This window comes from Macaca thibetana, chromosome 1, assembly GCF_024542745.1.
Source record: "Macaca thibetana thibetana isolate TM-01 chromosome 1, ASM2454274v1, whole genome shotgun sequence".
Lineage (NCBI taxonomy): Eukaryota > Metazoa > Chordata > Mammalia > Primates > Cercopithecidae > Macaca > Macaca thibetana.
Window position 1 is genome coordinate 178,359,517 of NC_065578.1, and position 25,059 is coordinate 178,384,575.

Consider the following 25,059-nt stretch of genomic DNA (forward strand, 5'->3'; position numbering starts at 1 on the left):
CACTCCAGCCTGGGTGACAGAGTGAGATTCCGTCTCAAAACAAAACAAAAAAACAAAAAAAAAAACAAAAAAAAAAAAAAAGAAAAGAAAAGAAAAGAAAGAAAAAGAAAAGAAAAAAAAAAAGAAAGCTAACTAAATCATTAATTTTGTAAAAGTATGTGAGATGAGAAATATGTTAATCTTCTTCACTACAGTAACCATTTTGCTACCCATATGTATCTCATAGCATCATGTTGTAATCCTCAATTATATATAATAAAATTTATTTTAAAAACTAGAGAGAAAAGAAAAATAAGTATTACGTTTTTCAGTCACACTAGCCACATTTCAAGTGTTCAGTAGCCCTATGTTACCAGTGACTGTTGTACTGACAGAACAGATATAGAACATATCTGTCATCCCCAAAATTTCTATTAGACAACACTTCTAGTAGAGACCACATTTGTTAGCATGTGATGTTTCTGCTTCTGTGAGTAATAACCTTTCTTGGAATGTTTATCTTTTATTTGGAGAGCTTCGTGTACTCTGAAGGAATCCCGTTATATTCCCTTAAGGAAAGCAGACGAGCAGATGGCTTCCACATCTGCAAAATGTGTTCTAGAGACAAAGTGACTTGCCTAAAGTCATCTAATTTATACATAGTGGAACCAACTTAATGAGGATTTAGACCTGCACCTTTCTGAAGTAGAACTTTGTGCCACTCTAAGTCCAGCTTTGCTCAGTGGAGACTGAGTTAGCTTGAGGGAAAGGATTGAAAGTTTCCTCTATGCTGAGATTGAAGCAGCTCTCTTCAGATGTTTCTGAAAGCCTAGATGTCTTCCTTTTTGGGTGGTAGGACTGAAACAGAATGGGCCCTTTGAGAATGGCTTAGTATAAACCACTAATGGTACCATATTTGGGGGAATGCAGACAGATGACAGCCATTAATCTGACTGCACAATAAGCCAGATTTTCATCCATGGCAGCAATCCACCTCTTACCTACATCCAATCAACAGGAAGTTCACCTGGTTCAAGAGAGCATCTACTTTTAAAATGTTTCCTTTTCGAAATGTGGAAATAACATTTGCTCTTACATCTAGGCAGTCCTTCAGGTACTCGCAATGTTTCAGATTTAAATCAGTGGTTTGGATGCTGGAGTACTTGTATCTTGCAGAACCAATATTATTGAATGTTGGTTTGGTTTTCACCTATAAAAATCTGCAATGTACATAAAAGAAATAATATACCTGAATTATAATACAGAACTATAAGTACAATATCAATTATATGTAACTGCCATTTACAGCTTGTCTTTTATGAGACTATACAATAAACATTCCAACTGTATGCTGGGAATAATTCTTCCCATTCTGTTAACCCGTAATAGTTTTAATAGAGTGCATGAGCTCAGGTATGTGGGCTGATATGTCTTGGGCTCTTACTAGCTTTCTACACCCATATAAATGATGCATCTCTCACTGGCAAAGACACAAAAGTTTGAGAACATGCTGATGAACCTGTGTGTAAATGACAATCTCCTATGATAAAGGTGGCAGTGCAAAACGGTGTAATTCCTGTGGAGGTCAATGTGTCCATTTTTATTAAAATTACAAATGCATTTCCTCTTTGACTTAGCATTTTCATGTCTGCAAATTTTTCATATATATATGTGTATATGTGTGTGTGTGTGTGTGTGTGTATATGTACCTGCACTGTGTGAAAGGCATATATGAAACAATTCATTAGAGTATTGTGTATACTAGACAAAGGAAACTGCCCAAGTATCCATCGATAGGGGACTGATTAATCCAGTGGTTCTAAACTTCAGTGTGGGTCATAATCACTTGGAGGGCTTGCTAAAACACAGATTGCTGGATTGTACCTCCAGAATTTGTGATTCAGTAGGCCTGAAGCCAATGGGCAAGCAGAGCTAAAATCCAGCCCATGTTGCATTCTCCATTCATGTGGGGCTGGCTGCATCTGCCCTGAAGACGTGGCACCTTTCCATAGTTTGCACGTAAATGCTATACAGCTAGCCGTAGTCTGAGACTCTATGAAAAAGCTGTCAATCTCATAAAAATCATAAATTTATTGTTATTCTGATAAAAATGCCAGCATTGTTTTTCCATAGGACTTGACATAATTCACCCTAAATTTATAAACAATTCCTATGTGTCAGTAAGAAGAAGATATACGGGGAGAGGATATGGAGTCACAGAATAAGAAATCTCAATGGCCAGTAAATATATGAAAGGTTGCTTACCCTCACTAGTAAGTGCAAATGAAGGCACCATTTTTCACCTGTTGAAACAGGCAAAAATGTGGAAGTGGGACAGTACCAAGAATTCCTGAGGATGTGGGAGGAGGTAACTCTTATACCCTCCTAGTGGGATGTGAATTGCGCAGCCACTTTGGAGGGCAATTTGGCTATATGAAGTGCACGTGAAGATACTCACACTTTGCCCTAATATTCTTAACACACACTGTAGAGAAACTTGTATATATGCACCAGGAGATTCATGCACCAATGTTCACATCAGCATTGATTGTAAGAGCAAAAAGATAGGAAATACCTGAGAGGTCCATCAACAAGGAAACAAATTGTAGTATATGTTAGAATTATAAATAACAGTTAAAATAAGTCAACTAGAATTAAATAGGCCATGTACATGTGTGTGTATATATATTTACATATATATGAGATATATATCATAATGTGAGTGAAAAAAAAGCTACAGAATGATAGGTGGAGTTAAGCTTGAACACATGGATAATAATATTGTATGGATACATACATATGTTGTAAGAGTCTAAAATGATTGACAGGAGTAAACACCAGTTTTAGCATAGTGGTGCCTCGTGATGTTGTGGGGCAGGGTCGAGGGGATTGCAAATGTAGCTGTAGTATTTTGTTTAAAACTTTTTGAGGCAAATGTGGCATAATATTACCATTTTATTTAGCTGGGTAGTAGGTATATATATTATTCACTTTATTATTCTGTCTGAAATGTTTCATGATTAAAGAAAACATGCACATACACCAAACTCTTGTTATAGTGGTCTATAACTCAGTGTATTTCATCTCTTGGCCCATATAAAGTTGGATACAGAGCAGAGACCAGAGAAGCTTTGTTATAGACTTTTTAAATACCATGCAGATGATGGGACTGGTTCATAGCAGTACCTTTTAACCTTGATTTTGTGCAAAACAGATTCTTAATCAGTAGATAAGAAAGTCTACCTAATTAGTGCATTTTCCCAGGGAGCCTTATGGTATTAGCCAGCAAAGACTGCAGCTTTAATTGAGACAGTGATGCAACTTAATTGGAACACCTGAATGAGATTAAAGGGGGGTGAGTACTCACATAAGGTCAGCTGGTTTCCCTGGTGCCTAGAGCTCTGCTGGGTCTATGCCTTTTTGCTGACAACCTCTGCCAACTGGGATGAAGCTGAGCCAAATGTTTTTACTGTCTTTCTTAGATCACTTAATGAAATGTTTTAAATACAGATTCCATGTATTTCAGCACATATTGTGAAACACTTTGGCATGCTGATTCTACTGGTAAACTTTAGAACTTATTACATAGAAGCACTAGATATTTACATTGCTTTTAACTTGTTATTGATGCAGGAGTTTAATATATATTAAGTGAAATAAATTGATAATTGTATTGAGACTCAATAATGTATTTTAATTGATTACATCTTTATTTGGGTTCTCCAGAGAAACATAACTAATGGGATGTGTGTGTGTGTGTGTGTGTATGTGTATGTGTGTATGTATTATATATATTTATTATAAAGAATTAGCCCACACAATTATGGAGGCTGACAAGTCCAAGGTCTGCAGCTGGTAAGCTGGAGGCCCAGGAAAGCTGATGATGCAGTTCTAGTCTGAAAGCTAGCAGGTTGGAGACCCAGGAAGAACTCATGCTCCAGTCCATGTCCAAAGACTGGAAAAGACCAATGTCCAAACTCAAGGGATTCAGGCAGGAGAAAATTTCTTCTTACTCAGGCTTTTTGTTCTATTCAGGCCTTCAACTGATTGGATGAGGGCCACCCGCATTGCCCAATCGGCTTTACTCAGTCCACCCATTCAAAAGTTAATCTCATCCTGAAACACCCTCACCAAGACACTCAGAATAATGTCTAGGCATCCCGTGGCTCAAACTGACATATAAAATTAATCATCAAAACATCTTTTTACCCAAATTTAAGATCATTTCACAAGGCTTCTGAACAAAGAGTACTTATGTTCCTTTATTAATTTAAAAAAGTGCTTGAATTCCTCCATAAAAATTAGTGTAGTACTAACAGAGAAGAAAACTCTTTAAAAATTGTCACTAATCTTTAACAAAGTTTTTTTTCGTAAATGTTCTATTACTAGTTTTGTGACCTTGGATCAATTAATTTCTTCATCTGAAAATAGGGGAACATTGGAAAGGACCACTGTGATCCCATCCAGCTCTAGAGGTCTGTAATCTTTGATCTTTTCATCAGTACATGGATGTTGGAATGTGATTGGCATTGGTATGTCTATGCTACCTGCTACCATCCAGATGAACTCAAGTTGCTTTCTTAGGTGGATTGTGGACTATAGTGGAATGTAGTCTCAGTTACTTACAGTTCTACTTCATACTTCATCTCCTTGGTGCGTATAATGACTGGTTAGAAGTAAGTGAATTTCACCTATGAGGCTTAGATCCAAGCAGGGCTGATGTCATGAGATTCCAGCACATTTATTAAGTGCTAGGTGAACTCACTTTATGGAAGAGCAATTTCCATAGGAAAAAGCAGTGACTTTAAAGAACGTACTATCTACATAGTCAATACTATTGGATTTTCAGGTGGAGTTTTTTGCCTCTATTTTTAAGAGCATCATGTACCATAGCTTTGGGGTAAATTTTCACTAACATACATTACTTAGGCATGTTAAATTTAGTGATTAACTGATCCAGTGACTGGCAATCATTAGATTGCCAAACACATAAAATTTGACTTTGTGATGAGCTATATTTTCAACTGTTCTAGGTCAGATTTTATTGTTGGAGATGTTTGAGTTTTTCTCAGAAAAACTATATCCAGAGACATAGTGCTTGACCAAATCATGTGGACAGTGGGTCAAAACCATTTTGGCATTTCACAAAATCTTGTAAGGATAAGTTAGAACATGCTAAAGTAATTTTCATTAATGAGTATTCTGTCAACCTTGTGAATAGTTTCAGAAAATGTTAGCTGGCTACAGAAATGTTGAATGGTTTATAGACTTTTTCCTGGACCCTCCCAAGCCTAGCAATACCACCTTCCATTTTCTAGCCAAGTTCACTCCTTACTGTTACACATATCCCCAGACTCACAAAATGCAAGCATATCTGGGCCCCAAACACAGTTATCTAGAAAAGCATTTTTTTTTTTCACATTAATGGCATAGATTCTTGAGAAAGAAAAAATGTAAAATATAAAGCAAGCATTTCAAACAAATGTATGTCTGTGTGGAGAGCAGAAAAATGAAATGAAATAAGAAAAAGGAAAAAACATAGGAAAATAAGAGAGAAACCTAGAGGAGACACCACAGAACCTGATGTGTTGGAAGGGGAAATCATTGAAATTCCCAGGCTCGTTGCCTGGCTTATTTTATGTCTGGCCTGATTTCTTTTAATGTGCATGTTGTGTTCATTTGCATGGTTGCAATCTTTAAGCGAAGAATATTTTCAGGATTTTGGAATAATCTGAGAACCTCTGATAAAATGTGTGTAGAAAAAATTTAATGACTATGATTAGTCACGAAAAGAGCAAAGGGAATCTCATTATTTCAGTTTCTGAATTTCAGTTGTATGTTTTCCTTAAAACCAAGAAACGTTGTCTAATGGGCAAAAACATTGTTCTTCTTCATAAATTCATAGTTCCTGTGATGCTGTCTGAAAAAGCAGCTGTATCAGATTAATTTTCTTTTTCACACTCTGCCTTCTCATTTTTGTAAAGAAAAAGACAGTTGATCTGTAGCTTCCTTGGGGGACATTAGACAGCTTAGAAAAATGGCAGAATAAACAAGATTTATTCTCATCAGATGTGTCATGAGAAAATTGGAGGCGTGCTGTGAGGTAATGACAAAATAATCTTGAAAATTTCCAAGCACTTCTTCCAAGTGGAATGGAAGGAAATTTAAAGTCAGCTTTCATCTATTTACAGCTGAAGCAAGATGTGGGCATATATATTTTTCTAACAATACAATTGGTTTCCTCCCCTAAAAAAGAGGAAACCGGACTTAAGGTCTCAGAGTTCTAGAAAGGTGTCCTCTGGAAAAATTGACCACAGTGGGATTTTAGTTTTTCTGTGGAATAAGGTACTGGGAATTGTAACATGAAATGGTAGTGTGGTTTTCCTCTCTGTCCATCTTCTCCCATTTCTCTTACTTACATTAACCTGTGAAGGTATTGTTCTAGTAAATGCATAGTGCTGATGGGACCTTAATTTATTTCCGTGGTCATTTGCAGAAAACATTGTTTTTGCCTCTGCTTACCCACTGGAGCTGGTGTATACTCTCTTATGTAGCATCTGTCAGTATATGAAGATTCATTGAATGCCTTTGATGGGCTAAGCTTTCTGTGGCCATATTAGAGATACTGGGCTTGCTTTTAGAACAGGACTTGGGAAGAACTTAGGGTCTCTCACAGTTCACTGCAGGTTTTGCTCACAGAATTTGGGACCTCTATGAGGGTAAGTGCTGGAAAGCAGGAAACAATGCTTTACTGTTTGTTCTTAAGCATGCCTCCTTTCCATCCAGTTGCCGGCTGAGCCCTAGGAGGGTCCTGACTTGGCTTTGGTATATTTCATATAAGCTCTTGGGAGCATAAGTGTTTGTTTGTTTCTTTTTGCGGATTAATATCCAAAGTAAATCACAGAGAACTTGAGTTGGTTTTTATGTCTTTTATTGTTAACTCAAGGTGGGATTTCTACAGGGTAGGCTGCAGAATCAAGGCTCCCTGTGAATCATTTTGCCTTTTCCTAGGAGAGACTGTTCAAAAACCTGACTCTCAGGCACCAATAATAAATGTGCTTTAAAAACACACATGCACCCCCTTCAGTTCAATTATGGAGAATCCAATTTATCCCCATTCTCTAAGGCATTTACCAGAAGAAAAAGAGAGTCCTTGGGCATTATTCTGTGTAATTAGATTTTTACACCCCTGTATTGTGAATTGGGATTTCCAATTTCTCCATCCTAAGGTGTGAAGTGATGGTGCTTAGCAACCTAAGACCGTAGCTGATGCTATAATTCATCAGGACTTTTAAACTGTTATCATTTGAGAAACACTGGTGAAAATAAACAATAGTGGATATTGTAATTTATTTTATAAATATTAAATCTATTTTATTTTTTAGAACCATTTGTCTTGTTTCTCAAAATTAATCTTCACCTGAAACCTCAACAGTTTTTAAGAAACTGTGCCAGTGGCCTGAACAATCTTCTCATATGTGGATTTTCCTCAGTTGCCAGGAACTAACCACCTTGTTAAAACAAACTTATTTTTATTTGTTTCTGTATGTTTCTCCTTCATAGTAACAATAAAAATGTAATATCTGAAAATTATGATTTTTCTTTTTTTTTTTTGAGACAGAGTTTCACTCTTGTTGCCCAGGCTGGAGTGCAATGGCAGGATCTCAGCTCACCACAGCCTCCGCCTCCCAGGTTCAAGCAATTCTCCTGCCTCAGCCTCCTGAGTAGCTGGGATTGCAGGCATGCACCACCACGCCCGGCTAATTTTGTATTTTTAGTAGAGACAGGGTTTCTCCATGTTGAGGCCGGTCTCGAGCTCCTGACCTCAGGTGATCCGCCCGCCTCAGCCTCCCAAAGTGCTGGGATTACAGGAGTGAGACACCGCACCCGGCCTAAATCATGATTTTTCTGGCAATGTTATAGGAAAAACCAAAGCTAAAATGTGAATATAAAACATAACAGTCTCAACTATTTTTAAAAAGAATTGAAAAAAGATTAGCAGAAAATGTAGTAAAAACAGTGTTTGGATTTTTGTATCTTTTTACACTTAATGAGTACATGTTTGTGCTTTTCTAAAAGTAATTGAAATAGGAAGCTGCATATTTCAGAGAAGATTGTAGAATGTATCATCATTGTGATGACACTGAGAATGTTGGGGAAACGAGGCATAATCTGCCATAAATGGTATCTTCCAAGAAAGACTACTGGTAAAGAGTAGATTTGAGTTGATCTGCTTCAGGACTGGGAACTGGTTTTAAAAGAACCTTCTAGAATGAGAAAATATATGAATTTGTCAGGTTCTTCGGACTTCATAAAAGTTTTACCCAGAGCCTTATATTTGCTGTAGTTTCAGACTGGTTAAGGAAAACAGACAAGCCAAGAAAGGATTTTGTTTGTAAATTATTTCCCACAAATAATTTCGCGGACAAAACTCATTTAAAAGCTCGAAAGGAATTAACTTGTAAGAGTCTGATTTATTAATATTATTATTGTTATTATTTTCTTTTTTGAGATGGACTTTCACTCTTGCTGCCCAGGCTAGAGTGCAATGGCACAATCTCAACTTACTGCAACCTCCACCTCCCTGATTCAAGCGATTCTCTGTCCTCAGCCTCCCGAGTAGCTGGGATTACATGCATGCGCCACCACGTCCGGCTAGTTTTGTATTTTTAGTAGGGATGGGGTTTCTGCATGTTGATCAGGCTAGTCTAGAACTTCTGACCTCGGGTGATCCGCCTGCCTCGACCTCCCAAAGTGCTAGGATTACAGGTGTGAGCCACCGCGCCCAGCCAAGAGTCTCATTTTTTTATAAACAGATATGAATTGAATTTCAAATGTGTGTGTGCGTGTTTATGTGTGTGTGTGTGTGTGTGTGTATATATATATTTATTTATTTGAGACAGGGTTCTTGTTCTGTCACCCAAGATGGAGTGCAGTGGTGTGATCATAGCTCACTACAGCCTCAAATTCCTGGGCTCAAACAATCCTCTGCTTCAGCCTCACCCCATCCCCACCACTGCCGAGCAACTGCAACTACAGGTGTGTATCACCACACCTGGCTAATTTTTATTTTTATTTTTTTGTAGAGTCAGGGTCTTGCTATGTTGTCCAGGCTAGTTTCAAACTCCTACACTCAAGTGATCCTCCCGCCTTGGCCTCCCCAAGTGCTGGGATTACAGGCATGAGCCACCATGTCTGGCCAAGAGTGTATATTTTTGGTAATTAACATTCAAGCTGAAAACTGTACCTTTCTCCTTTCCTGGGGCATTGGCATGGGCTTTGTTGATAGAATGCATTGTAACTTGTTCTTGAATATTTACGCAGCCATTCTTTCATTCATTCAACAAATAATTGCTGAGTATATAAACATAATATACCCTTGGAGGAGAGAGAAGCTATATTTGAACAGCTGTAGTAGAAGTGGTACACAATTTTGGGAGAATGCCAAAGAAGGTGTGATTGCTTCCAGCTGGGGAGATCCAAAGAGGCTTCTACTCGGGTTGGGACTGTCATGTGGGCTTGAAGGGTCTGAAAGTGGCTAGCAGGGAACTTAGGGGGAGAAAGGAAGAGAGGAAGCACAGGTATGCACGGGGCAAGAAGGCTTAAGTTGAGAGAAAGAAGTGGAAAATAAAGACAGTTGAGGCGAGATCCCAGGCCTTTGGTACTACGATGAGGGGTTACTACCCTAGGCAACAGGGAAACACTGAAGATTTTTTTTTTACAAAGAGAGTGATATGATCTTGCAGCAGCATGTTAAATGAAAGCTGCCAGTCCAGGACAACTCAGAAGGTTGTGCCTCTATGACTAATGAGGTGTGCCCCTTCTGACTTTCAAAAGAGTGTCTTAGTAGCATCAGTGCCAAGATTTGGTTCTGAAATACAGTTCCCCATTGTAACATCTGGACCTTTGTGTAACTCATGCTACCTTTGAGTGGGACCAAGGTGGCCAGCTTTGATTTAGCCTTTCCTGTTCTGCCCCATCAGCCCTGGACTCCGGCCACTTCTCAAAACCGGCCTCTGCCACACACACCTAGCTTTGGCTCATTCCCCATAATCCTCCAGGAACAGCTGTGGTACTCCCCCTCCCACTCTGGTTTTCACTTTTTTGTTCCTGTTTAAGAGCTGAGAGTTGCTGTTTTTGTTTTTCTCCTCTGTCTCCGCTGTGATGCTGAAATAGGGTAGATTCAGAGACTTTTTTTTTTTTTTGAGATGGAGTCTCGCTCTGTCACCTAGGGTGCAGTAGCACGATCCCTGCTCGCTGCAACTTCCGCCTCCCAGGCTCAAGCAATTCTCCTGCCTCAGCCTCCCAAGTAGCTGGGATTACAGGTGTGCACCACCATGCCCGGCTAATTTTTGTATTTTTGGTAGAGACAGGGTTTCACCATGTTGGTCAGGCTGGTCTTGAACTCCTGACCTCAAGTGATCCATCCACCTCAGCCTCCCAAAATGCTGGGATTGCGTGAGCTACTGCGCCCAGCCCAAGAGACTTCTATAATGTCGTTGAGAGACAGTAGAGGCTTCATTGAACGTGTGGTGGTTGGGATGGGGAAAAGGAAATGGGCTCAAGAAATTTCTGGAAATAAAAGTGGCAAAATCTGATGATTGGATCTGAGAATGGGGGAGAAGGAGTCAAATGAATGCTGAGTTTTTGAGTCTGCATAGAGTTAATGGCTTCAAAGGGGCCAGCAGAGATTTTTCTTAATTTTGCAAAGGTGAACTGAAGCTAGGTTACATGGACAGAGTAATCAAAGAGGTGTGTTAGTTTGCTTCCATTGCTATAAAGAAATATCTGAGGCTGGGTAATTTATGAAGGAAAAAAGTGTAGGGTGAGCGTGATGGCTCATGCCTGTAATCCCAGCACTATGGGAGTCAAGGCGGGTAAGTCATTTGAGTCCAGGGATTTGAAACCAGCCTGGGCAACATGGTGAAACCCTGTCTCTACAAAAAATACAAAAATTGGCTGGGTGCAGTGATTCACACCTGCAATCCCAGCACTTTGGGAGGCCGAGGCGGGTGGATCACTTGAGGTCAGGAGTTCAAGACCCCTGACTAACATGGTGAAACCCTGTCTCTACTAAAAATACAAAATTAGCCAGGTGTGGTGGCGCATGCCTGTAATCTCAGCTACTTGGGAGGCTGAGGCAGGAGAATCACTAGAACCCAGGAGGTGGAGGTTACAGTGAGCCGAGATGGCGCCACTGCACTCCAGCCTGGGGGATAAGAGTGAAACTCTGTCTGGAAAAAAAAAAAAAAAAAAATTAGCCAGGTGTGGCAGCACGCTCCTATGGTCCCAACTACTCAGGAGGCTGAGATGGGAGGATTGCTTAAGCCTGGGAGGTCAAGCCTGCAGTGAGCTGTGATTGTACCACTGCACTCCAAGCCTGGGTGACAGATTGAGACTATCCCAAAAAAAAAAAAAAAAAAAAAAAAAAAGAGAGAGAAAAGAGGTTTAATCGGCTCATGGTTCTTGGTTCTACATCCTGTAGGAAGCATAGTGCTGACATCTGCTTCTGGTGAGGGCCTCAGGAAGCTTACAATCATAGCGGAAGGCAAAGGGGGAGCAGGTACATCACATGGCAAGAGCTGAGCAAGAGAGAGGAGAAGGTGCCAGGCTCCCTTCAAACAACCAGCTCTCAAGTGAACTAAGGGAACAAGAACTCACCTCTCCCCAAGCGGATGGCACTAAGCCATTAATGAGGGATCTGCCCCCATGACCCAAACACCTCCCACCAGGCCCCACCTCCGACATTGGGGATTACATTTCAACATGAGATTTGCAGGGGACAAAAGATCCAAACTATGTCAAGTGGCTTCTTTCAGTGTCAGTGATGATTACCTTGAAGGGTGTTATGAGCAGCTTAGGGTCAAGTGAATTGTACTAACGCAATGCCTAGCTCAAGCTGAAACAAACAAGTAGGATTAGAAATATGTGCCTGTGCCAAAAATACTGGTATATCAAAATGTGGAAGAATCCCTTCCATTGCTTTTAGTCCTTCCATTATTGAGTAATCTCCTTTCAGTATAAGACCTGGCACTGTGTTTTATAAACAATTTAGGAAAGAGAATGTGATACTAAATTTGGTGGCAGGGATATGAAAGGAATTCAGTGCTCAAGAATCTGAAAACTGTGATGAACAATGTCGTTTCAGCTGAGGTTATTTTTTGTAGCCCCTGTGGGCTGATCATTTGTTTGAATGTTTTCATTGTGGAATATTAAATAGTAGTCAACATTGATTGATCAACTAATATGTGTCAGGCACTGTCCTAGACAGTTTTCAATATACAGAATATTTTGTTTGCTCCTCGTGAAACTCTGTGATATGGGCATCTTATTATCCTCATTTTGCAGGTGAGAAAATTGAGGTCAGAGAGAGCTCAATGAAACACAGCCCCTAACTTACGCTTTTTGCTTCAGTTCATGAATGTTGTTGTTTTATGTAGTTAGTTTTAATTCAGGAATGCACGGAGGGTCTTCTATGCCAAACCTTTGTGAAAATGTAGGTTGAATTTGTTTGGAGCCTGTGATGGGTGGGATAGCTCTTCTGTATATAGCAGGGCAGGATGGCCCTAGTGCAAGTCACAGTAAGCAACCTGCTTTTTTTTTCTCCTTAATCCCTTAGTTCAGCTTGAGGACTTTATCCTGGTGCTTGCCTAAGGGACACCCTCGTCACCATTTTAATTATGATCAATTATGGAACATTTTCTATGTGCCAGCTATCATGCTGAGCACTTTACAGAATTAGTTCATGGAATCATTAGAATAACCTTATGAGGCTGCTACTCTTGTTTTCTTCATTTAACATGTGAGCAGAAAGAAATAACTCACATGAGATCTCACAGCTGGCAAGTAGTAGAGAAGGGATTTGAACCTGTCTGACTCCAGAGCCCATCTTCCTAACCACAGTGGTATTTTGCTCCAACATCAGACTTTTTTTTTTTTTTTTAAATTAGAGATAGGGTCTTGCTCTTTTTCCCAGGCTGGAGTACAGTGGTGCAATCATAGCTCATCACAACCTCAAACTCCCAATGCTCCTGCCTCAGCTTCCCAAAGTGCTGGCTTACAAGCATGAGCCACCAAGCCAGACTGTCCCCTGCCTCAACACCAGACTTTGCTCTCAGTCTTAGGATCCCTACATTGGGTACTAATTTATTTGGATGTAGATAGGTTTAATCTAAAATCCAGATACACTTGCCAAATAACTTTAGGTTTCCCCCCAGAACATATGGTATTGTTAGCTATATCATACGTAGTTTGAACTAGTTTTTAGATTAATTACCTAAAGAAGCTGCAATTGCTTCTTTGTAAATGCTACCTGGTGGATGATGTGTTACTGGGACAGTATGCAGATATTCAAATCACAGAAGCATTTTTCTCATATATCAGAAGAGAGCATTATGACACCTCACCAGAAGCAGGGCATCCCTGGGGGAGGCTTGGTGATGTGGCAGAAAATCAACTTTCAAAGCTTTATAGAGTTTATCATAAAATGACATCCACCTCCTTTCATTTCAATCCAAGTGCTTTCAAGAGTACAAAAATAAACATTAGAAATTAACAGGCTGCTTTTCTGATAGACCAAACAGTAGCTACTTGGACCTAAAGGGCAAATTTTATTCATCATGTATATGTTTTAGTAAAGTGAGATTTGTTCTCATTGTGGGAATTCCCACACTGCCCCACTCCTATGTAAGAAAATTATAGACAAGCATAGAGAATGATGCTGCATAAAAGCTGATAGCATAATAACCAATTAGAGGATTATAAAGCCTGAGTATATTAAAGTGTTATGCAAATACTGATTAATAGTAATACCATAAACTCACACAGCAAGCAAAAGCATGCCTGATTCAAATTATAGGAGCTTTTATTTGCATTTCTACAGAATCTATTATTAGTGGGTCTCAAAGCACCTTACAAGTAATAATTATTAAAGCTCATAAACCTGACCAGTAAATTTCATGTTATGAAGTAAATATGAAAGAATTCCTCTTTACCTCACATATATTATAAGACCTAAATTCCCAAACAAAAATAGGATTCTCTGCATATGGAGAATATTCATACACTATGGTGTCTTTGGCTATGGTTCTATAGGCTTAGAAATGGGTTGCTATGGATTCAAGGCTTTCCTATTGAGTACCTCAATTTATGTAGTTAGAACTCTTCACTTATTTTTGAAATTTTGCCTACGTGATAGCTCTAAACAAATCTTGCTAGTATATTTTAATATCTCTCAATTGACTATAATATCAAATTTTAAAAGCAAAAATGATGTCAAGTTCACGTGCAAGTACTTTAAAATATTTTGGAATATTACATGGAGTTTATTTTTCCTCAAGCTGTACCCTGTTCTGCGGACTCATCGCTTATGAGCACAATCAGTGAAGCCTGTGTTTCTTTCTATACCCTGCAGCAAGCAGTTGAAATGTTGTAAGGGTTTCTAATCTGCGTGAGAATGCTCCTACACCCTTTCTCCTCTACTCCTCCTCCTCTCTTCCCTCCTTTGCAATTCCCGTACTCTCTAAAGCTAGCACAGATTGGAAAGGCAAGAATGTTTCAGGTGTCTGACTCTCCCTGTCCCTCCATCTCAAGTCCTCAAGCTTCCCCCACATTCATACTCAGTTTGATTTACTTCTGGTGCTGAGAGTCTGTTTAATATATTGCAGTTTCTAGTCACTGTTGTGAGGCAGCTGGACTTTCGTACTGTACTTATACTTCAATGGCACGCAGATCCAAAGAAATGTGTGGACTAGTGAGCACCTTCCTTTATAATTAGGATGCTGGAGCCTCGAGAGTCGAATGACTTGACTGAGGTTGTGCAGCTGGTTTCTGCCTCACAGAATCAGGGCCAGAGCTCAGGTCTCTAGGCTCTTAAACCAAAGTTTCCCCTTCTGTCTCGTGGTAGTTATATACTGCTTTGAATCACACACACAAATTTTGAACCAGAGACATTGGAGCAGAGTGAGAGGAAATACTTTGCTGATTTTATCCAGGACCGTGAGTCACAAGGCTAGAGGTGGAGCCTCAGGGATCTGAAGAAAAAGGGAGTGATGCCCAGATGTGGTGGCTCACACCTGTAATCCCAGCACTTTGGGAGGCCGAGGTGGGCAGATTACCTGAGGTTGGGAGTTCTAGACCAGCCTGACCAACATGGATAAACCCCTCTACTAAAAACACAAAATTAGCCGAGCATGGTGGCACATACCTGTAATTCCAGCTACTTGGGAGGCTGAGGCAGGAGAATCGGTTGAACCCAGGAGGTGCACGTTGTGGTGAGCCGAGATTGCGCCACTGCACTCTAGCCTGGGCAACGAGAGGGAAACTCCGTCTCAAAAAAACAGGGAGGAAGTGATGTTCTTGCAGAATTGAAGGGGTAGACCTGGGATTATCATTTGGAGGAAGGAGCTGAATGACTGCACGTCAAGGGGAATAAAGAGCGAGTTGAAGTGGAGACAGGGCAAGGTAGAAGAGCAGTCTTAGGAGGATTAGAAGGATGGTTGAGTTTATGGCCATGGCGATAGGTTATTGATGGAAAATAAAGCAAAACTCAATAGGTTATGGGATGGATGGTCCTTAGGGTCTGTGAAGTCTCTCAGGATGATGCCGGAAGGAGAGGGAGAGATGGGGCATGTGCAGCAGGTAGCAAAGTTCTCCAGGAACACAGACTACTGGCAAATCCCTGGGAGACAGGGGTGACTGGAGGGATGGAAACAGAGAGACTGGAGGGATGGATTTTGGAACTCTGTAGCTAAGTGTAAATTCCGTGCTATACTTCAGAATTCTAATTTTCATATTTTTCTAGGGAAAACTGAGGCTGCCATCAAAAACTTCAGTCCCTACTACAGTCGTCAGTACTCTGTGGCTTTCTGTAATCATGTGCGCAGTGAAGTAGAACAGCAAAGAGATTTAACGTCACAGTTTTTGAAGACCAAGGTAAGCCATGGATATTTGGTTTACATGGTTTTCCCCTTGAAGAAGGCTATATAGCGCACAATATTTCTGAAATAAACAATAATTTGAATGGCAGTTTTAAAAACTCTGCTCTAAAGTCGTTTCATACTCAAAAAACTCTATTTGCCTGGATGTTGGAATGTATGATTTCTTTTTGCTGATAACAATCCATATAAAAAGGAAATTAGCATGAATCCAATATTGTTATGTATTTTTCCCACATGGTTGCTTTGTTTATATCAGAAAATTTGACTTGCTGTCATGAAGTTTTGGTCATTGATCAAATATGAGTTTCTCTTTGAACCCCCTAATTTATTCTTACTCCTTTGCTCCGTTATAATAAGTAACACCACCTCAACAAATGTTTGTTAGCACCTACTATGTGCTAGGCTATAGTCCAAGAACTGGGGAATTAAGACAAGTTCTCTGCCTTCCTGGAGTTTATATTCACATGCAGGAAACAGACAACAAACAAGCTAATATCAGATGACATCAGATAATAATAAATGCTAAAAAGAAAAATAAAGCAAGAGACTTATTTTATTTTTGGGATGGAGTCTCGCTCTGTGGTTCAGGCTGGAGTGCAGTGGTGCAGTCGCAGCTCACTGCAACCTCTGCTTCCCGGGTTCGAGTGATTCTCCTGCCTCAGCCTCTCGACTAGCTGGGATTACAAGTGTGTACCACCACACCCAGCTAATTTTTGTATTTTTAATAGAGACAGGATATTCACCATATTGGCCAGGCTGGTCTTGAACTCCTGACCTCAAGTGATTCATCTGCCTCGGCCTCTGAAAGTGCTGGGATTACAGGTGTGAGCCACTGCGCCCAGCCTAGAGCCGTGTTTTAGAGAAGGTGGTTAGGGGAACCCTCTGTGGAGATAACATTTAAGCAGAAACTGGAGTATAATGAGAGTAGACTCTGTGAATATTCATGGGAAGAGTATTCCAGGCTTATGGAACAGCAAGTGTGAAGACCTTGCCACACAGAGGGAAGGTTGGTCTGCTGGGTGTACTGTGAGTGAGGGAGGAGGGGCGAACAATGACAGCATAGAGATAGGTCAGGACCACATCATGTCAACCTGTGGATCACAATAGGGTTTTGATTTTGTTTTGTGTTGGGAAGTCCCACTGGAGGGTTTTGAATACAGAGTGACATATAATTTTAGGTGATCTGTCTGGCTTTTCTATAGAGAATAGACTATGGGGCAAGAGGGGAGAATGGAAACTGGCAAGCAGGATACTGTAGCACCCAAGGGAAGAATGATGCCAAATTGGACTGGGGTGATAATGGCCATGGTTGTGAGGAGAGGTGTTTATGATCGAGCTGACAGAACATACTGTTGGGTTGGGTGTGAGATAATAGAAGAAGAGAGAAATCAGTGATGACTTTTTGGTTTTTAACCAGAGCAAATAAGTGGATGGAGTTGCCTTTTACTTAGAAGGAAGAGTCGGAGTGAATGGGATCACAAGTTCCCTTTTGACCATGTTAAGTTTGAGATGCTAGTTTGACATATGCCTGTGGAAATGTTGAATAGGCCATTGGATGTTTTCATTTGGAGCTCAGCAGAGTGATTGAGGCTGGAAAATAGAAATGTGGAAGTTGTTAGCTTATAACTGGTATTAAGGCCATGGGCCATAAAAGAGGGAAAGAATATAGACAGAGAAAAGAAACAGTACACTGGCCCCTTCAGCATTATGAAATCAGAAAAAGGAAAAGGATCCAGCAAAATGGACTAAGAAGAAACAGTCTATGGAGTAGGAGAAAAATCAGAAAAGTATAATGTCCCAGAAGGCAAATAAAAAAGGGATTTCAGAATTAAGAACTCAATCCCATTTATAATAGCCACCCCCACCCAACACACACACCCACACCCACACACACACACACACACACCCACACACACACACCTCTAGGAGTACATTTAACCAAGGAGATGAAAGATCTCTACAAGGACTACAAAACCTGGATGAAAGAAATTGTAGACAACACAAACTAATGGAAACACATCCCATGCTGACAGATTGGAAGAATCACTATCATTAAAATGACCATATTCACCAGAGCAATATACAGCTCCAATTCAATTGCTATCAAATTACCAATGTCATTTTTCACAAAATTAGAAAAATTAATCCTAAAGTTCATATGGAACAAATAAAAGCCCGAATAGCCAAAGCACGCCCAAGCAAGGGAACAAATCTGGAGGCATCACATTGCCTGACTTCAAATTATACTACGAGGCTATACTAACTTAATCAACAGGCACTGAGACAAAAATAGACACGTAAACCAATGGAACAGAATAGAGAACCCAGAAATAAAGCCACATACCTACAACCAACTGATCTTTGATAAAATCAACAAAAATAAATAATGAAGAAAGGATACCCCATTCAATAAAAGGTGCTGGAAAAACTGACTAGCCATATGTAGAAGAAGGAAACTGGACCCCTATCTCTCACCATGTACAAAAGTTAACTTGAGACGGATTAAAAACCTAAATGTAAGACGTGAAACTATAGAAATCTTAAAATAAATCTTAGGAAAAACTCTTCTGGACATTTTAGGCAAAGAATTTGTGGTGAAGACCCCAAAAACAAATGCAACAAAAATAGACAAATGAGACTTAGTTATACTAAAAAGCCTATATACAAAAAAAGAAATAGTCAATGAAATCAACAGGTAACCTACAAAATGGGAGAAATATTTGCAAATTATGCCTCTAACAAAGGACTAATGTCCAGAATCTACAAGAAACTCAACAAGAAAAAATAGCCCCATTAAAAACTGGGCAAAGGACATGAACAGACATTTCTCAAAAGAAGACATACAAGTGGACAACAAACACATGAAAACATACTCAGCATCACTAATCATCAGATAAGTGTGTATTAAAATCACACCGGCCGGGTGCGGTGGCTCATGCCTGTAATCCCAGCACTTTGGGAGGCCGAGGTGGGTGGATCACCTGAGGTCAGGAGTTCAAGACCAGCCTGGCCAACATGGCGAAACCTTGTCTCTACTAAAAATACAAAAATTAGCCAGGCGTGGTGTCACATGCCTGTAATCCCAGCTACTCAGGAGGCTGAGGCAGGAGAATCACTTGAACCCGGGAGGTTGCAGTGAGCTGAGATCACGCCACTGCACTCCAGCCTGGATGACAGAGTGAGACTCTGTCTCAAAACAAAAGAAAACAAACATAAAACAACAACAAACCACACCAAGATATCATCTTACACCAGTAAGAATTGCTGTCATTAAAAAGTCAAAAAATAACGAATGATGTGGATGTGGAGAAAAGGAAATGCTCATACACTGTTAGTAGGAATGTAAATTAGTTCAACCCCTAGGGAAAACAGTATGGAGATACCACAAATAACTAAAAAAGAACTATCATTCGACTCAGCAATCCTACTACTGGGTATCTACCCAAAGGAAAAGAAATCATTATATAAAAAAGACTCCTGTACGTGTATGTTTATCACAGCACTGTTTTTAATAGCAAAGTCATGGAACCAACCTAAGTATGCACCAGTGGTTGACTGGATAAAGAAAATGTGGTATATATTCACCACAGGATGCTACACAGTCATAGAAAAGAACAAAATCATATCCTTTGCAACAACATGGATGGAGCTGGAGGCAATTATCCTAAGTGAACTAACTCAGAAACAGAAAATCAAATACCACATGTTTTCACTTATAAGCAGGAGCTAAGTAATGGGTACACATGGACATAAAGATGGAGAGAATAGACTCTGGAGACTCCAAAAGTGGAGAAGGTGGGAGGGGAATGAGGATTGAAAAATTACCTGTTGGGTACAATGTTCAAGATTTGGGGCCGGGCGCGGTGGCTCAAGCCTGTAATCCCAGCACTTTGGGAGGCCGAGGCGGGTGGATCACGAGGTCAGGAGATCGAGACTATCCTGGCTAACATGGTGAAACCCCGTCTCTACTAAAAATAAAAAAAAAAAAAAAAAAAAAAAAAAAAACTAGCCGGGCGTGGTAGCGGGCGCCTGTAGTCCCAGCTACTTGGGAGGCTGAGGCGGGAGAATGGCGTGAGCCCGGGGGGCCGAGCTTGCAGTGAGCCGAGATCGTGCCACTGCACTCCAGCCTGGGAGACACAGCGAGACTCCGTCTCAAAAAAAAAAAGATTTGGGTGATGGGTACACTAGGAGCCCAATCCCCACCCTTACACTTAATTCCCATGTAAGAAACACACGTACCCCTTGAATATAAAATTTAAAAAACTAAAAATGAAAAAGAAGGGGTTTCAAGAGAGAATAAGTGATAAGTGAGTCACATAATGCTGAGAAGTTAACTAATATATTTAGCAGCATGAGTACATAGGGATAAGTGATTGCTCTCCCTCATAAAACAGTGATCTCAAAATGTGGGGAGCTTGTTAAAATGCATATTCTGGCCCACAGCCCCAGAGATTCTGATGTAGTAAGTCTATGGTGAGGCCCCATTTTTAACAAGCTTATCAGTTGATTGAGTGGCCCAGATTTTAAGAAAAGTTGCACATAAGAACTACGAAGTTCATCTTATACCATGGTTTCAGTTTCATTTAAAGAGAAGAGATTCTCTCTTACCTTTTAATGAGGCAAGATAGGAGACTGCCGCATCATCTGTCAGGTTAGAATATTAAGCGCTGGAATTTGGAAGGGAATTTGTTTCATCCCTTAGATGATTCTTAAAAGAGATTGGCATATCTATTTTTTTTTCTGTATAGTTCATTTAAAATTTTACTTGAAAGTAGAGGGGTAAGTTTCTGAAGGCACTATGATTTTTTAGTAAAGGGAAAATAGATGTAAATTCAGTGACACGTAAAAGACAAGAGGCCCATTTGTATATTTTGAAATAATTTGAGAATTACACAATGAAGCAGGATGGGAATTATCCTTACACAGTTAACCCAATGGAAGACCTAACTAGGAATCTAATGGAAATGCCTGTACAGTACATATATCACCATGGTTAATGAAAAATCCTCAAACTTTTAAGTAGAAGAGGTAGAACTGAGGTGTTCTGACTTGATACCTGCTTATTCTTTAACCAAATAGCAAACACAATCTCCTTGAGTAGCATGGAGAGGGGTCCCCATGGCTTTGGGTTTAAGAAAACCATTGAGCATTAGAGGCTGCATCGGCAGGTGTATTGAATAGGAGAACGGTCTGTTAATTCTCCTGCTTTGCGGGGATCAACCCTGAGACATGTTCAGACATGTCCTTGTGGATATCCACACTTACACTTTCCTGTCTCACTCCCTCTCTCCCATAGAGTTTATCAAGCATTTATTGAGTGCCACATGTATGCAAGGCATAATAACCTTAAGTAATAACTATAATTCCTTCTACCATATGCTTCTGTTCCTACAGCATAATAGAGGGAAATGAAAATCATAAAAATACCAATAAGACAAATATTTACGTTGGGTCAAGCAGAGCAGGAAAGGGAAATTGTGGAGGGAGAGGAGGAAGCAACAGTTTCCCCAGGATCTCAGTGGAAGATAGTTTCCTCAACTATTCCTTGAAATACCATGGATAACTTAGTGGTAACAAGGAGTGTTATCATTTGTTGTGATAGTTAATTGTGTTCATCTTCTTTAAGCCACCTTTGACGCCTGGAACTATTTTGTATGAAGCAGAGCTATCACAATTTTCTGAAGACATAAAGAAGTGGAAGGAGAGATACGTTGTAGTTAAAAATGATTATGCTGTGGAGAGCTATGAGAATAAAGAGGTAAGACACTTCTTTGTTACTACTGGTTCTTGCACTATTCTTAAAAGTTTAGCTGGGTTCATTGGTGTGCCCTCTCCTTGGAGACTGATTTATTCAGTAAGCACTCATTCATGTAGGTACCAGTTTCAGCTAACAGATACTGATTGAATGCCTACTGCATATCAAGTGTTATACAAGGTTCTGGGTATACAGCAGTTGGTAAGACAGATGCTTGCTGTCTCGTGGCAAGGTAGACTTTGAACAGGTGATTACAAGTGAGTATGAAGATAGAAGGACCAGTATTTGGCATAGGAGCCTTTCCTATGATCATTCAGCCTCGAGATCTTTCTCAGCCACTGTCCTGATGTCTCTGCTCTATGTCCCTGTCTTCCCACTCTGAAGCCCTGTGCGTGACAGGTGGCTGAGGAGTTATTTCATAGGTTGTTATTGAACTTGAATCTGCCTGGGTTTGCCTGGGTTCCTAGGAATTCAGAATGCCTCACATACTTTATTCCCATGGAGGTATTTTTTTTTTCATTTAACTTTTTTTCTGGTTATTTCATTATTTTCCTTATCTGTAAAATGTGAAGATGAGATAATGGGTGTAAAGCATTCAGCACTTGGGAGGACTTCAGTTTTTATTGGTTCCCATTTTTTTCCTTATGTAGGGAGGTAGTGTGGTACAGGGGAAAAAATATCAGGCAGTGAATTTGGCAAACTACAGGTTAGGTCAAGTTGTGCCATTAACTAGAAGTGAACTCATTGACAAGTGACTTCCTGTCTTCAGGCCTCAACTAAGCTAAACAGTTACGTCAAATGATCCCACTGTCCTCCCAGATCTCATACTGTGCACATTTTTTAGTCTACATAGACCCTCAAGCTCCCTTTGAAATGAACAGGTACTATTTATCAGTGAAGGATAGTGACAGATTTAAAACTCTGCTCTCTGGCCTCTGAGCTCAAGAATAGTCAAGACGGCTGGGTGCAGTGGCTCATGCCTGTAATCTCAGCACTTTGGGAGGCCGAGGCAGGCAGGTCAACTGAGGTCAGGAGTTCGTGATCAGCCTGGCCAACATTTTGAAACCCCATCTCTACTAAAAATACAAAAATTAACTGGGCGTGCTAGTACATACCTGTAGTCCCAGATACTCAGGTGGGTGAGGCAGGAGAATCACTTGAACTCGGGAAGTGGAGGTTGCAGTGAGCCGAGATCACCCTACTGTACTCCAGTCTGGGTGACGGAGCGAGGCTCCATCTCAAAAAAAAAAAGAGTAGTCAAGATAGAGAACTGTGAGGAGTACTCCTGATGCTAGACCATTAGGAAGAGGCTTCAGACTGACAGACCAATCTGTTTCCTTCCCATTTCTCATGGAAAATAGAAATAAAATATACTACAAATTTATTTCACAAGATACCAGGCAAAGCTCAAGTGCTCTCGGGTAGACTTACTCTTTTCAACATTTATTAAGCTAATATTTTCTCTGCTTATCAATATTAGGATTTTATTCAACACTTGATGTGTACTCAGCAACAAAGTATCAATACGCTACAAATAATAATAACAAGTCACCTTATGTTTTGTATGACCCATTACAATGTCCTTTCAGAAGAGCTTGAGGAGGGACAGTGTAGCGTAATATGGCCCATACTTAGGGCTTTGACTCATACCTTTACCACTTACTTACTAGATATAGCGCCCTTGCCTAAGTTAGAAATCTTGAGTCTCAGTTTTCTCATCTATGAAATGAGATCCGCGTGATTTCTTTGCCATGGTGTTGAGCACAGTAAGTGAATGAATGTACTGAAGCATTTAGCATATGGCTGGGCCTGTGGTCAACTAGAGCTGGGTGTGGAGCAGTTGTTGGTATGATTACTACTAACCCATTGGGAGGAAACAGCCCTAGATCTTGTTCTTGGATTTATTAAAGTTTTTCACTGCATTTAACACTAACTGAAGTTTCATTTTGAATCAAATGTTGGTGTTTTTCCTCTTTTCACTTATTTCAGCTTGCTCTCTCAGCTTGCAGTTTGTACATTGCACTGCTTTTTCTTTGTTCATCATTTTTAACTGAACCTGTTCACATTGTTAAGATATGGTGACTGAAGTTGGTAATAACCAAGTATTTTTTAAAACTTGGAATTTTTTAAAGTTCATGCAGTTTGTCATAATTTCTCAAAGTTTTAATAATATATATTTTTTTAGTTTATGGAAGTATCTTATAAAATTATGCTAAGAATTACGCATTAAGTACCTGTAAATTGTCTACTATTTTATTTAGAGTCCAATTTTGGCTGGCAATTAAACAGGAAAAGTAAAACATTCTCACTTGATAATCAGTATCTATTTTGTGTGCACTGGGCCTGGACAGACATGAATATGAATCCTGGATGTGTCACCTACTCACTGCTGGGCCATGGGCAAGTTATTCAGTTTCTTTGCGCTTCACATTTCCCGTTTGAAAAATGGAGATAACATCTAATGCATAGCACCGTTTTGAGGATTAAATGGTATAATGCTTATAAAAGCCAATATTGGAGCCTGTTATAACTAATAATACAATTCACTTTTGAGTCCAGTCTAAATAAAATTGCTTCTAAATCATCTTAATATCATATAAGTTTAGATTCTTCTCTCAATATTATTGTTTCACTATAATGTAGCTCTGTGGGAGTGCTTAGAGTTTTTTAAGGTATTATTTCATGAGGAACCCTCAATTATGTAGAGATCCTCCTTCCTGGGTTAATCATTCATTCAGAAGAGTCCTCCAGTCTTCCTTATTAGGATGAATAGGTCAGACTGCCAGAATTCTGTGATAGTGGGTATATTCTGCTCCCTGACATGCTTAAGCAGTTGATTAATGGTTGTTACAAGTATGAAGACAAGCCTTTTAGATATCTGAGAGTTTGTTTTATTTGGATCTCTTCACTATCTTATTGCTGCAGAATATGTTACCGTTACTCTGATTATGTTGGTCAGATCAACATTATTTAGTTATTTCCAAGAGTACATTCTAGATTTTGGGTTTCAAAGTTTCTTAGTTTCAATTCTCAATGTGCCTTTAGATTACTAGTTGCAGAATTTTGCCTTGACTTTAGCCCTCCCGTCAGATGCGCGTACTTAAATTTTATCTTACCTGTATGTCCTTGTGGGCATATGTGCTTACCAAACTGCTTTAGCAATGCCCTGTGCCTCTTTTCTGTGTCTCAAATAGCAGAGCTTCTTGTCTGCTGGCCAGAATTTTTTCTGATGTCACAATGCTGTACTTTCATCTCAACCATTTTGCTGCAAAACAGTTTCACATCTGAGGGCAAAGTAGTGGCATATTTTATGCCAACATTTTAATGTTTTGATGAAAATCCATGGTAACTATCATTGCCGCTACGTGTTCCACAGTCTCATGAGTC

The 25,059-nt window shown here is 39.8% G+C and overlaps 1 protein-coding gene and 1 long non-coding RNA gene across 2 annotated transcripts in view; one reads left to right on the forward strand and one right to left on the reverse strand.

Annotated features, from left to right (window-relative positions):
* NIBAN1 (niban apoptosis regulator 1) overlaps window positions 1-25,059 on the forward strand; it is a 172,694-nt gene that overhangs the window by 56,281 nt on the left and 91,354 nt on the right. Inside the window, exons 2-3 of the mRNA XM_050765536.1 lie at window positions 15,782-15,912; window positions 21,544-21,675. Coding sequence (XP_050621493.1) covers window positions 15,782-15,912; window positions 21,544-21,675 — 263 coding nt within the window. The remainder of the gene's footprint in view (window positions 1-15,781; window positions 15,913-21,543; window positions 21,676-25,059) is intronic.
* Window positions 834-24,854, reverse strand: LOC126939936 (uncharacterized). Its single transcript, XR_007720506.1, has 3 exons — window positions 24,789-24,854; window positions 22,788-22,909; window positions 834-1,199 (listed from the first exon to the last, which is right to left on the reverse strand). It is a non-coding gene; the product is annotated as an uncharacterized LOC126939936 (long non-coding RNA).